This window comes from Artibeus jamaicensis, unplaced genomic scaffold (assembly GCF_021234435.1).
Source record: "Artibeus jamaicensis isolate MK-2021 breed Jamaican fruit bat unplaced genomic scaffold, CSHL_Jam_final contig_889, whole genome shotgun sequence".
Classification (NCBI taxonomy): Eukaryota; Metazoa; Chordata; class Mammalia; order Chiroptera; family Phyllostomidae; genus Artibeus; species Artibeus jamaicensis.
The window spans coordinates 1,697,303-1,711,564 of NW_026522005.1; the positions used below are offsets into that span (position 1 = coordinate 1,697,303).

Below are 14,262 nucleotides of genomic sequence, written 5' to 3' on the forward strand. Positions count from 1 at the left end.
GACCTGGTAGACGGCAACTCTCAAACCTACTCTTTTTTTTCTCAAGGATTTTTCAAGAGTCAGGTACTATGGAATGCCAGTTTGGGAAATCCTGACCCGAAACATTACCATGTGAGACAGGCTTCCCAAATTTATGAGAAATGAGCATCCTAACCCTTCGGATGGAAGAAAAGTTGGCCCACCTGGCAAACAGACCAGAAGAATCTCAAATATAGCCAACTCTGAGCTCTTATAAAGTTGTGGCAACTTCTACAAGGAATAAAATGCAGCTTTCCCCGTGGTAACTGCTGCCGCTCATATAACCATGAAAAAGCAACTAGAATACAACTGCTTACGGTTCTGTTTTGGATGCAGAACCTACATTGTATCCTTGAGGCTAATTTTCCCTTTTTATCTATTGCAAAACTGACTTGAAGTCTGATACGTATTTGTTATGGACTGAATGTTTATATGTGGAAGCCCTGACTCCCAACATGACTATGTATCCGGAGACGGGGCTGAGAGGAGGTCATGTAGGCTGAATGAAGTCACAAGGATGAGTGAGGCACTAACCCAGTAAGGCTGGTGCCCTTGGAAGGAGAGGATGAGATAGCCCCCAACCTCTCGCAATATCTCTCTCTCTCCCCTTACATATCTTTCTCTCCTCCCTCTTTTATTCCTTTTCTCTCCCTCTTCCCCTCTCCTGTGCCTTCTCTCCCTCTAAGAGGTCACGTAAGCACGCAGGAGACAGCAGCTGCCTACAGGCCAGGAAGAGAACTCTCACCAAGCACAGAACCCTGTTGGACCTTGATCCTGGACTTTCCAGCCTCCAGAACTCTGAGAAACAAATTTCTGCTGTTCAAGTCATGAAGTCTGTGGTATTCTGTGTGGCAGCCCATGCACATGAATATAATATTGGACAAACCACAGACCAATCCAGTGAAAACAACTCATCAAATCAACGGGAAGTAAACTGAGGGAGCTTAAGACTAAATCCAATGACCTGCAGATTTAAAGCAGTTAATGCCACTGACTGTCTTCGGGTTCAGAGGGAGCACAAACAAGATGCTTTGCCTCTGCAGTGTCATGAATGCCAAGAATCACGAGGGTGAAAACTTTTCCTATTAAAAATGCCCTTTTTAAATAGCTGACCTTTATACTCGTGAAGCTTTAAAAACAAAAACAAAAATCCTCACCCAAAACAAAACAAACGGAAAGCCTTTTCCTAATTTTAAGGCACTTTGGGAAAAAAACACTTCAATCCCAGACCGCTTCCAAGGAGGCCTCTAGCTGCTGAGTGTATAATGAGCTCACGACTTTGAAAGGTGAGCAAACACTGCTGTCCCGAGGCAGGAAGATAAACACCTTTGCTCGCTTCAGAAAGGCAAACAACCAGGAGGCTATGCAAATGCCCCAGGTTGTCAGGATGTGACAATGGTGTGGCTCTGGTTTCTAAGCCCCTGAATGGAACTCCTGTCCTCCCCGAAGACCCCCACACAGCCTGTCACCTACTGCAGTGGGCCTCGTCGCTCCAGTCGTCACAGTCGTTGTAGCCGTTACACTGCAGTTTCCTCGGGACGCAGATGCCACTGCCACAGAGGAAGCTGTCGCCCCCTCCACAGAGCACTGAAAAAGGGCAGAAAAAACGACGTCAGAATGAGGGTTTGTTTGGGGGTTCCATTTGAAATTAGCAGACACAAAGGAACAGGAAGAAAACCTTCCCTTGCTATTCAACAGATTTGTTTCTAAATTCCCTCCGTTTTCTCCAGTTTTCCCTCGACCTCTATAAACTTAATTGTGAAATTGCTTCGGAAAAACACAAAGCATGTTTGCCTGAGCCGCCATTCCTGCTCCGGCCACAAGGGGGCAGCGCGTCCATTGATCGCCTTCTGTGTGGAAAATACCAACGGAAGCAGTTTTCTTAATGACTGAGAAATATTTCAAAGTGAGTGCTATTTACTGAAGAAATATTTTTAAAAACCTTTAAAAATAAACCACATACATGGGATCATTAAAAAAAACCTCACTTTCCATAACACTACTCAGTGTTGTACAGAGAAAGTTACAGTTAACTGAAAGGTGCCCAACGCAAGCATAGACTTTTATGCCCCTGTATTTAGAATGTATGTCCTTGCCTTAATAAAAATGCCAGCTAAAAATGTCACAGAGTCCATTTTTTTTGCATAAAGAACGTAACATAGGCCCTGACTGGTGTAGCTCAGTGGATTGAGCACGGGCCTGTGGAGCAAAGGGTCGCCAGTTCGATGCCCAGTCGGGGCACTGCCTGGGTTGCTGGCCAGGTCCCCAGTAGGGAACACATGAGAGGCAACCACACAATGATGTTTCTCTCCCTCGCTTTCTAGTTCCCTTCCCCTCTCTCTAAAAATAAATAAATAAAATATTTTTTAAACAGAACGTAACATAGCATTGCAAATAATATTTTCTCATGCTCTTCCTGAATACCAGTCATTTCAGTATTACTTGCTTTTATGGTATTCATTTTTTTCTCAAAATTCAACAGATAATCAATTGTTTCAAAATTACTAGAGACAATAAATCTAAGATAAAAAACTACAAACTTTTTAAAATAAAAGAATAAATCTGTTCCATAAAATGAGTGCTAAAATACACTTCAATATCTGGTAATGTGTATCAAATGCTTTTTAAATGTGCATAATCTTAGATTATGGACTTTATAAAACTTACTTCTTGGACTTTATAAAAAGGAAATCACTATGAATAAATGCAAGTTTTTATTGTTAAGGATATTCATACCATCAAGGTTTATAATGAGAAAACTGCACAATACCAGGGGACAGGTGAGACAGGTTTTGGTACCTCCCTGAGAAGGAATAGCATCACAGCTATCGAAAAGTGCATTGCAGAAAACATTTAATGTCATGGAATGAAGTGCAAGATAAAGTAGAAAAATACTGTATGGTTCCAAAAAGCATAATATAATTGTCCCAGAAAGAAGTATATCAAGAGTTACTGTGATTATCCCTAGTATTAGGATTAAAAGTAAGTTCTACTTTCTTCATTGTATTTTACATATTCATTATATTTTACAAATGTTCTTACAATGACCATGTCTTACTTTATAAATCAGAAATTTGTAAAAAACCACGGACAGTTTTCATGAGTTCCCAACTCAAAGTAACAGTACATAAACACAAACCTCACAAGTTTATTGTTGTCCCCTCCCTCTCCTTGATCAGATTTAGAACCCCGTGGTCTAAATAAAGGAAACCAAGAAATGCACAACGTTTTAACTCAGAAACGGAAAGAAACGCAGATCCAACGCTCCAGGCTGCGAGGCCCACGTCTGCGGAGTCTCCCATGTTCCTGGGCCCCCACAGACAGCCCGGCCCCCAGGGAACATAACACATTGCCACAAGGCAAAGAAAAAAATACATCCATGAGTTACTTTCCGAAACTGTCGAAGGAATCGCGGAGTTCTGATTTGCTGGCCATTAAGTCCTAGTTGACTTGGTGAGTTTCTTATGATGCTATCAGGGCAACCATCACAAAATCAACCAGGAAAGTCTGGTTTTCCATGTATACCCCACAACTCCCACACCAGTACGAATTACAGCGAGGAACGGCCCCTGCCAAGATATGAAACAGGAGTATATCTTGTATTGTCGTACGGGACGCAGCCCAGGCCTGCCTGCAATCTCACAGCTACAGACACAGACTGCTAACGTGAGCAGAGAAAACCGCATACGGAATGAGAAACACGAAGACTGCGCCGGCCAGTCTCTGTCTGCAACATCCCCTCTCTACAGGCAAGAGAAAACTTTCAAGGAACAAGCGCTCGTCCTAGAGCGAGACTGTCTGCGTCGTGCTGGCGAGTGTCTAAGTCCACCCGCCCCACCCGCTCCCCGAGGGTCCTGAGGGTTCCTCGAATGTGTAGCTGGAAGCTCAACGTCAGATGTCTCTAACCTCTAGACTTCAGCTGTAAGACCCTACGTATTTTACTCCAGGAAAGCCATTTCCCGTGTATGGTTATATCAAATCGGGATCAAGTTTAAAACATAGCATTTCGCGTTGCTTTGACTACCACTACCGCGTGCCTGGGCTGACCACGCGGAAACTGCCTTCTGTGTGGTCCCTCAGACGGAGGGGCGGCGGCCCCTGGCTGCGGGGCATCATCAGTGTTTCCTTATTCTTTCTTCGGAAGTTCGTAGTTTCATTAATCAATATTATTTTCGTCAAGTAAGAATAACTTTCTTATATTCTCTGTTTGATTTCTCCTTCACCCATGATAGGAGTTTCTACTTTTATTTGTGCAAAACTGTTGAAACACATCTTATCTGGAATTTTCAATTGGGCCCCTAAAGAAGACAGGCAGACATTCTATTACAGAGGTGCTAGTGGGCCGTGTGGTTCGGACAGCGATGGCCCAAAGCCACTAGCCAGGGAGGGTGGAACCACCCCAGATCCCTGAGGCTGGTGCTCCGGGATGAGCCCGCCGCCAGCCCAGCCCACGTTTCCAACACAGAGGTGGCTGAGTAGTCACCTGGTATGTGGTCGGTCCAAGGACTTGCAGGTCAAGTAAAAGTTCAAGCTTGCCTTTATTTTCCCTTCTAAACAAAAGATAAATGTCTGTCCCTTGGGTGAACTGGACCATACGGGATGAAATTCCATGTCAGCTCTGGGTTTTATGGGGGATATCCTGAGAGAGCTCTTAAAAAGTTCCAGTAGAGATTTTTCAACCATGAACTTGACTGTTGTTGTGTAGCTTTCACCTGCCAACAGCCTTTATTTAGGGTTAGTCCTTCCGGTGACAAAGAGATTCCCTGAGACAAAGTCATGCTGTACAATCTTGGGGCCACTTCCACTAACATCAGCATAATGTGAAGAGGCATATATTGGGCTTTAAATACATGGCAGATTGATCAATGGAAGATTCATTCTTTAATTGAATAGAAACTTACTACTGACCATGTGCTAAGCATTATTCTAGCATCTGGAAATAGAACAAAAAAGGAAACAAAAATAATTCCCTGCCTTCATGTAGCACATACTCTACAAATCATCATCTGATAAAAGATCCTTTTACCAACTAAAGACACTTCATCACCAAAGCTGACAGCCATTTACACATGTGACAATTAATCAACATTAATGCAAAGAAAACAGTACAGAAAGGCACACTACTGAAGACACTAGTTTATATGTCTGAATGACAAGGGCAATTACCTATCACTTGGACTTCAAAATTCCATGGATTCTGAAGAATATACACCCAGGAGGACGATCAGCTCTTTCCAGTGCTCTTTCTCTGGTACACCCTGCTAAAATCACAGCCGGAAAAGGACCTTCAGATTTTCTGCAGCTGCTTCCAGCACTCTCCGTTCTCCCTGCCTGTGTATTACAGGCAGCATTTATATTGGCAAATGTTCTCATTATTCTGATCGTTACCTCTTGGAGTCTTTTTCAGAAATTACTCACGAATCTCTGACTGTCTAGGGTCTTCATTCACTCCCCTGTTTCTGAGCCCTTGTTTAAAGTCTGAAGTTCAGGTTCAATGTGACCTCAAGAGAAAACCAGCCTGGTGCACAGCATCATCACCTGAGCCTGCACTAAAAGCTTGTCCATCCTTCATTGAACACGACGCTTGAAATTAAGTTACTGCCAACCATATCGCTCTTACCTTCTACAAGAATTCCTCTTGAGGACAGCACTGTATCTGGGCATATGGGGGGAGTCAAAATCACTGGGTGAAAGATAAGAGGTGAGAGAGCAGAGCAACAACCCAGAGTTATGTTCAACTAAGCAAGCACAGTCCTTCCTCTGCCTTCTAAGTCATTTCAACTGGAAGGCCCTTCATTTTGTTACACATCAGCATGTTTGGGGTAGGCATGCCTTGGGGTACCAGAAAGTTTTGTGCATAAAGAGAATGAGGGTCCCCAAGCGGGGAGGGAGAGACAGAGATGGTGCTGGGCACCGTCAGGAGGGAAACATAAATAAGACAGTTGGCTGAGCCTCCTTCAGGAGCAGAATATAGAGTAGACCCTTTGAAAAACAGAAATACCTAGTGGGATATTTCAAGTTGTTTCCTGAGGGCTGGGAGGGGTAATCACTCCCTCTACCTGCCATACGGAACCAGAAAGCTTATGTTGCACTCTAATTTTTCCACTCATTTACTTGGCCAATTTTGCACTTTTCTAAGAGCTTGGGGTATGTTACTGAATACAGAATAGATGCTTTGCTTTGTGGAGGTTATATTCCTGGGAGACAATACTAATAAGCATAATAAATAAGAAAATTATGGTACATTAGATCAGAGGGCAATGAGTGCTAAGAAGGAAAAAAAAATGCAACAGACTGAGAAACATAGGATGTGGGGTGGGGTAGACGGAGCTAAACACCAATTAGAATGCCAGAGCAGGCCTCGCTGAAACTTGACATTTGAGCGACACCTTGAAAGACGTGAGGAATGTAACCAAATCCCAGGGGCAGGTTTCAGCAGAGATGCCAGGAGGAAGTCCCTCAGGCAGGACCATGCCTGGCGGGTGTCGGGGACAGCAAGGGGGCATGTGTTGAAAGTAGAAGGGGGGGGGGGGGGAAGAGATGAGATGGAGCCTGACATACAGGGTTTTGAAAGGACTTTGTAAGTTAGACAAAAAGAGAAAACTTTCTGCCAGGTTTGAGTACAGAGCGGCATGATCTGACTTACGTTTTCAAGGCTCTCTGCCTGTTGTGTTGAAAATGCGGCCGAGGGGCCAGGGAGGAATAATAGGCGGCTATGGAGGGGTGTCCAACCTACAGCCCATGGGCTGCATGAAACCTTTTTTGTTGTTGTTCATCAGTTTTTGTTAGTGTTTGTGTATTTAATGTGTGGCCCAAGACAACCCTTCTTCTTCCAATGTGGCCCAGAGACACCAAAAGGTTGGACACCCCTGCCTGAGAGGTTATCTAGAGAGGGATGACGGCAGTGTGGGGGGGGGCAGGGGGGCAGCTGGGTGCGGCAGGTTCGCAGTGTGCAGGGAGAGCCGGGAGGGTTTCCTGGCCCATCCAATGGCTGTTGTGCAGGGCGGACAAGAGCCAATGATGACTTCACGTCTCCAGCCAGTCAGAAGACGGGCACTGCCGTCCACTGAGATGGGGAAGGCCACAGGAGTGGAGATGCTAAGTAGACAACTGGACGCATAAGTTCAAGGTCCAAGAAAGAGGACAGGACTACAAAGGTAAGGGAACGTGTGAGTCATTGGCCAATCGATTTAAAGGCAGTGTACCTGGATGAGGTCACTGAGGAGGCAGTTCGTGGAAATAGTGAGAGACGGTGAAGAGAAGGTGGAGGAGGGATGAGCTGTGAAACTCCACACTTAACAGCCATGGAGAGGAGGAGAGTCCAGCAAAGAGGCTGAGGAGGAATGGCCAGTGTGACAGTAACCAGGGAAACAAGCAGGTGACCTGGTGTCCTGGAGGCCAAGTGAGGCAAAGTGCGTCAAACAGGAGAAAAGAATCAATTGTGCCAAATGCTGCCGACACTCAAGTTAGACGAACCTGAGAAGGGGCAACTGGGTTTGGCAGCACGGAGGTCAGTGGGGACCCCGACAAGCGCAGTTGCAATGGAGTGGTGAGGACCAAAGTCAGACTGGAGGGCGTTTAGGTGGAAAAGAGAGGACAGGAAGACGCTCAGCAGAGAAGGCAACTCTGTGGCTGCAGAAGAGAATGAGGAAAGGGGCTGGTTCATCGCCGGGGAAATGGGGTGACGAAGACAGCATTTTCAACACTCTTGCGTCAGTGCTTTCTTTGCGAGGAGCACAGAGTGGTACTAATTCTGCCTACGAGTTGGATCAGGTTAAATAAACTATGACCACTGTTGAAGATTCAGGAGCTGAGAATGAAAGATTATTGATGACAGGAAAACAGTTACACTCTAAACATGAAGCCAGTTTTTATATCTGTCTGAACTCCTAATCCGATTACTAAATGTAGGGTAAGTAACTTCTTCAGAAGTGCCTGTCTCTCAGGGTGAAAAATTCTCAATCTCTCCTTCATCTCCTTCGACATCCACTAGACATCTGTTAAACAAGGGCATCATGCTAGTCACTGCTAATAGCATCGATGCTCGAGACCATTAGAAATGCAGGCTGCTAAAAAAAAACACAAAGAAATCTGTTTCTTTATGGCTCATGTAATTATATTAGCACACGATATTTATTTGTTTGCTTCTTGTCTCTCTGTCTCTTCTAGAATGTAAGCCCCTTCAGAGGAGTCACCTTATCAGTTTTTCTCACTGCTCTTTCCCAAATCTGGAATAGAATTAAGTGTTTGTTGAATGAATACATGAACTGAGAACGCAGGTGCCTGGCAGGATGGCATGATCATTTCTACTTCTTGGTCTTATGTGTTCAAAGCCAATAAATATCTCACAATTTTATTTTTCAGTTGCTAGGGGAGTGAATGGTGAAATGTTAAAATCCATGTGTCACGGGGGAATACTTACACCTGCAGACACGGCTGGCGCCTGAGCCTTTGCTCCAATGTCAGGATGATAAGAATAAAAGACTCTCCTACCTAAAATAATCTTCCCCACAGTCTGCACGACATGTCCAGTGGCCCCCAGCACCTACACCCACATTACCCATTTGTTGGGCCAAAACGGGAGTTTTCAGAAGAACTCTAAGATGCCATGAAAGGGACTTTGGGGCACATCTCGTGTTACAGGGGTGCCTTCAGTCTCCCTGCTCCAACCTGGGGCTCTACTGCTATCTCAGTCCACGTAAACTTGGCCTTCTAAATGAGTTTTTGCGCCCACAAGTTAGAAGACCCTTTCACCCTCTGGATTTTAAGTGTTCCATTCAACTCTAAGATGGCGTGCATTTTAATTCATCTTTCTCACTATGAATGTTTAGTTCTGAATTTAATTATAGACTCTTTAACTTTTCATTATATGTAGACTTGAAAGAATGGGACACAGCATAAGCAACTTTGGAGGTGAGGCGGAAAGGAGGGGAGTTCGGGGAAGGGATAAACCGTGAGAAGTGAGACCAGGAGCAGCCACAGATGAGCTCAGAATGGCTTCGAGGTGTCGCAGGTGTGGATCTGACTGTGTCACACTGTGGTTCAAGAAATGCCACATCGTTTTACCTTTCTAACTCACTTCGCACTTGTCCACTCAATAGGTGGTGAGAAACGTCATTCAGGCATGTTCTACAGGGGACTCTCCTTCCTTCGGGTGGTACAAGGATTCAAGAGATGAACAGAGGAAGGGGCTTTAGCTTCCAGTTCCTCAGAGAACTGCTGAGGGGCCGTGGTTCTAGGCCCTAAGGGTTTACACCAGAGAGACTGCTCCATTAGCCCTGTGCCACACCAGGGTACAGGGCCATGGTCCCGGACGTCAGCTTTCCTGGCTGCCCCACACCATGCGCCCCGAGATCTCACCTGTCCCCCATGCAAGTGAGCACTGGTCCCTGCTAGTGACTCAGGCCCCTCCCAGCCCTCAGGGGATGCCCCTGCACCCTCGGCTTCTTCCTACCCCTGCCACACTCCCCCACCCGCCCCGCTCTGGGTGATCCCACCAGAGTTCTGCTCAGTCCTTCTCTCCTCAGTGCCCACCTCCCTCTTCTGAGAACGCACAGATGCTAACACTCACCCTGCCCCTTAGTGGGTGATTCTGCTACACGGATTCTTCATTCATTACCGAGGAAGCAAAGGACGCTCTTAGCACCCTTCAGCATTGAACACATTTTTGCTTGAAAATGGTGTATGGTAGGTGGTCAGTAAATGCCTGTTGAATGAAGGCACTTACAGAGCTCTTAGCTTATCTATCCTAAAAACAGAAGTGCCACCTGTGGTGACCACCTTGCTGCAAGGACAAGGTCAAAGCAGTCCCTATGCTATAATCCGACCCTCCAGTTCTAACTCCCTCAATGCCAATTGCATAACATGTTTCAGTGAGTGAGAAACTGTCTCAAGCCAATATTTAAAGAAAGCCTGAAGCAGCTTCGGCAATTACCTGTCCTCAGGCTGTGTTAATCTCTGACCCATTTTTCCCTCCAAATTATAGCTATGCTCTGATTCAAGGTTAACTTTGCCACCTGGCCTTCAGAGTAAATTCCGAAAAATAAGAGCTAAGTATATATACTGAGAGTCAGACAGCGTGATAGAAGATCTATCATTCTATAGAAAAATCAGTTGTTGGGAAATTTTCTAAAAATCACCAGCAAGAAACAAAAATTGACGGCACTATAATAACTGGCGGCACTCGGACAGGAGAGAGAATGTAAAGAGGGTTTACGATCAGTTCTGTGCCATCGTGCAGCAGGTCAAGTGAAATTACAGCACAAAACAGAATTAGACAAAACCTTGCCCGGTGGGTTGCAGATCTATGAAACAGAGTAGAAAGTAGAGACAGACCGGAGGGAAAAAAAGGCAGGAAGTCAAGTTTTATGACCAGAGACTCCCAGAAATACTGCCAAGTAGAAGTCTAAAGAAACTTTAGAAAAAAGAATCTTCATTCATGCAACACTTCAGAAAAAGTAAGAGAGAGAGAAAGAGAGAGAGAAATGCACCAGGGGCCGGAGGCAAGGAGGGAAGGCAGAGAGGAAGGAAGAGAAAACTTCCAAGCAGGGACCAAGTAATTCAAAACATATCCCGGTTTACTATTTAGTGTCTAGAAGTCCCAAACAAGACGGTGCAGTAATTTTGTCAAAAATCACTGGAAAATAGGATGTACACCAGGACTCTGTTATTTATTTCTCACAAATAAGAACAATAACATAATTTCAATATTCCAAAGAACATAGACTATTTAGAAATCGCATGCTTATACTCTACCCTCTTGAAAGGCAGGCAAAGTTTTCTAAATTCAGAGATAATTACTCAAACATTTGTTTTTTGTTTTTTGGTGTTTTTTTTTGAAATGTGCTACTTTCTGAATTTGCTTTAGGAAATAAACACTTTATCTTGTGAACAAATAATTATCACTTAATGACACTTTAAACTATTTTGAGATTTTCTCCACACATAAGGCTGTCTCAAATGATATTTTATAATTTTTCACTATGAATCATAAAATGATAATGATGGAACAAGAATGTAAACTACCTTTGGTGAATTTCAGACAAATATAGGATGTTTCCTATGAGAGTTAGCTGCGCATACAAATCTAACACAAATGAAGGAAATATATAGCATTTGGGAAACAAACAGTCTCTTACATGCATGTGGTAGGACCTGAAACGTTACACATATGAACATGTTTCGAGACCTTTGTTAAGCCTGTAACTTAGGTCCGACATCTGTGGGGAGACCTAGGAGAAAGATGAACAACAAAAATCACTGGTTTTCAGAGTGATCTCTGTCATCTCCCTCATTGGTTAGGCAACACAAACTGGATTTCATTTTCCAAGTTCATAGTTCGTGAATTTCACCTGCAATTCAAACCCAATTTATTTTATTTTTTAAACAAATTTATTTTTAATCTCAGTTTCTTTAATAAGTTCATTTATGTACTGACAATTTAAATGCTGGAATAAATTGTCTATGACTTTGCAATGTTATGTGGCTTAAGACCCAGAAATGGGATAAACAAACTTAGAATGTACTGTGCAAAGAACTTCAAAAATATCTTTCAAGAACAGATTACAATTCTACCCTAATGTCTAAAAATTCACTTGCAATCCCATGAAGACTGTATTATATATCATTTTCCTACCTACTCTCTGTTGCTAGTTACTATAACAGAGTATGCTAAAGCATTATCATTCTTAAAAATCCGCTGATCTTTGGGATACCGCAGGGTCTCACCTATCTCTCAGATTGGTTAGCCCATAGCTGGATTCAAAGCTCACAAAACTGGGGTTAGAGCTCTATCCAGACCCCACTCTACTCTCCATCCTCTTAACCGACAGCAACACCCCCCTCACTTCCCTCCTGCAGGGGCCCAGGGGCGGCACAAATTCCACTGGCTGGGTCAAGGTAAGGTTGGGAAAAACTGGATGGCTCTGCCTATCTAACACTTTAATGCCCCCCCCAAATATTCAGGTAACTTGAATTCTAAAGGTTATTAAAACTTTTAAATGTTCATAGTGAGGAAATTAGATTATAAACATTCACCCTAATATCATTACTGATACTGACTAGCTAGGAGAATTATATATAAATATACAATATAATACACACATATGTAATGTATTTATTATACTTTAATAGTGCACATTATAAATGTATTATCATTCATTACTTAATACATATAATAAAGATAATACAATTATAATACCATTATTAAATAAACAAACATAATAAATACATTGTGTTACTTTTCTGTGCTGCTCTGGAACTGTTTAATCTTTTGGAGCTTCAGTTTCCTTCCCTGAATTCCACCTGCTTGGGGACCCTCTCTGAGCATGGTGACCAATGCTGGACACCAAGTGTCTGGCGCCGGATTCAGGGTGTTCTGTTTACAAAGTCTGGGAGGTGGACCATCACTTCCAAAAAAGACGCCCATCCCAAAATGTCAAAAAATTCCTTGAGTTTAAAGGGTTAACCTGTAGATAACTAGAGAGTCCACCTTGTGGCCACAGCAGACCGGGAAGGTGGGGCAACAAGATTCTTTGTAACAACAAGATTCTTTGTAACAACTAAGCAAACTGGAAAACAACAGGGATCTGAAGAGCTGACTCACACAGACACCAATCCGAAAACACCTAGGGACAGAATGCCTAACTTTTCTTTGCCTCAGACAGAAAAGGAAGTCGACAACTGCTCCAGGAAAGCCGGCTTTTACTGCTAAAGCGTTTGCTCTGTTGAATGATTTACATGCCGGCAGAACACAGAGGTGCCCCTCCACTTTCTACCACTGCATGCCTTTCACGGTGCGGCTACACAAAATCTCTCCTAGGGGCCCTAGTTACCAGGATTGTATATAACAAAGCCACACAGACTAAACCTAACAACACTGAAAAAAAGTCAGCCTTGCCTAAAACTAAATATAAGCACAATTTAATTAGCTTGCATTCCAGAGTCACAGCTGCCAACTTGTTGAGACTAGAAGATTAGGTACACAGCACCCAAGGGCTCAGAGGAAAGGGGAAAAACACTAATTTTTCCCCAGAGTCTTCACAGAATTCAGTGATCTTTTGTACCAATAAACAGGAATAATATCCCCTTTGAACAAGACAAAGGGATCCAATCACAGGGAAAGAATGAGCTAGGATGGGAAGAGGGGAAGTTTCAGGAGGGACTAGAAATGTATAGAAAATAATCTAGCACTGAGGTCAGCCCTGAGTCAAGGAGGGAATGACAGACTTTTTCTACAAGAGGAGAGGCTTTGCTGCAGATAATAGTAAGTCAAAAACCATGTTCCATCACTGTGAACGCTGGTAACTGCAATGTAGGCAGTGACGTTGTCTTGTCTGAAATACTCCACTGACCAACTTAATGCACTTAAATTAATCAGGGGACACTCCATGATCCAAGGGTCGTCAGTGGTGGATGGTGTGCAGGGCTGAGCTTAGCGTGGAGGTGATACTGACGGGACAAGGTCGCTTGTCTCCCACTTGCCAGAAGGGTAGGGAACGTGCAGTTCCAAGGAGGGTCACAAGGTGGCAGCCACGCCCGGCCCCTGTGAAGGAGGGGCTCCGCCTGAGGTTCTAGAGACACAGGAGTTATAGTGGTGTGCCATCTTTTTTTTCTAAAGAGAGTCCTTTGCCAGTTTCTTTTACTGAGGAAATTTGAAATCCTACTTGTGCCAGTTATTACTACAGAAAACTGAAAAGTTTTTCACAATAGGAGCCTACTCATATCTTTGGCACATTTTTTTTCTATTGGTTTTCTTCCTTATGTGTTTATTGGAGCTCCTCTAAGTTGAAATTATTTTCTCCCAGGCCATCCTTCGTCTTTTAATTCGTCGTCCCTCTAGCTATACAAAAGTTTTACATATAGGTGAAGTCAAACATACCAGTCTTTCTGGCTTTATAAACCATATCTGTATGTGTGTTAGTACAGAAGCTGTATGAGGGCATCAGGTTTCGTTTGTTATTTCCGACTGTAGCCACGGGACCCCAACGGGTGATGCCCCTGGAGCGTGGGCTAAATAAACTTTGCATTCAATCCAGAGCCTTTCTGGAACAGATGGAAAATACCAAGACTGAAATTAAAAGACACATTCTGAGCAAAATACACTAAAAATAGGCAACAGATTTAGGAAAATCCGATGAGTTTCTTGACAGAACTGATTTTGATCCGAGCAAAGGAGACCTCTTCGGATGGGTTGGAAATTAAGTTGCAGAGAAATGCCAAAGGGAGGAAATGGGGCGACTATTT

At 43.7% G+C, this 14,262-nt stretch overlaps 1 protein-coding gene across 5 annotated transcripts in view; it reads right to left on the reverse strand.

Moving 5' to 3' along the window:
* The window catches only part of CORIN (corin, serine peptidase), a 185,525-nt gene that overhangs the window by 60,860 nt on the left and 110,403 nt on the right, over positions 1-14,262 (reverse strand). For all 5 annotated transcript variants that reach the window (XM_053654913.1, XM_037164757.2, XM_053654911.1 and 2 more), the window contains exon 6: positions 1,492-1,605. In XM_053654913.1, the coding sequence (XP_053510888.1) occupies positions 1,492-1,605 (114 nt within the window). The remainder of the gene's footprint in view (positions 1-1,491; positions 1,606-14,262) is intronic.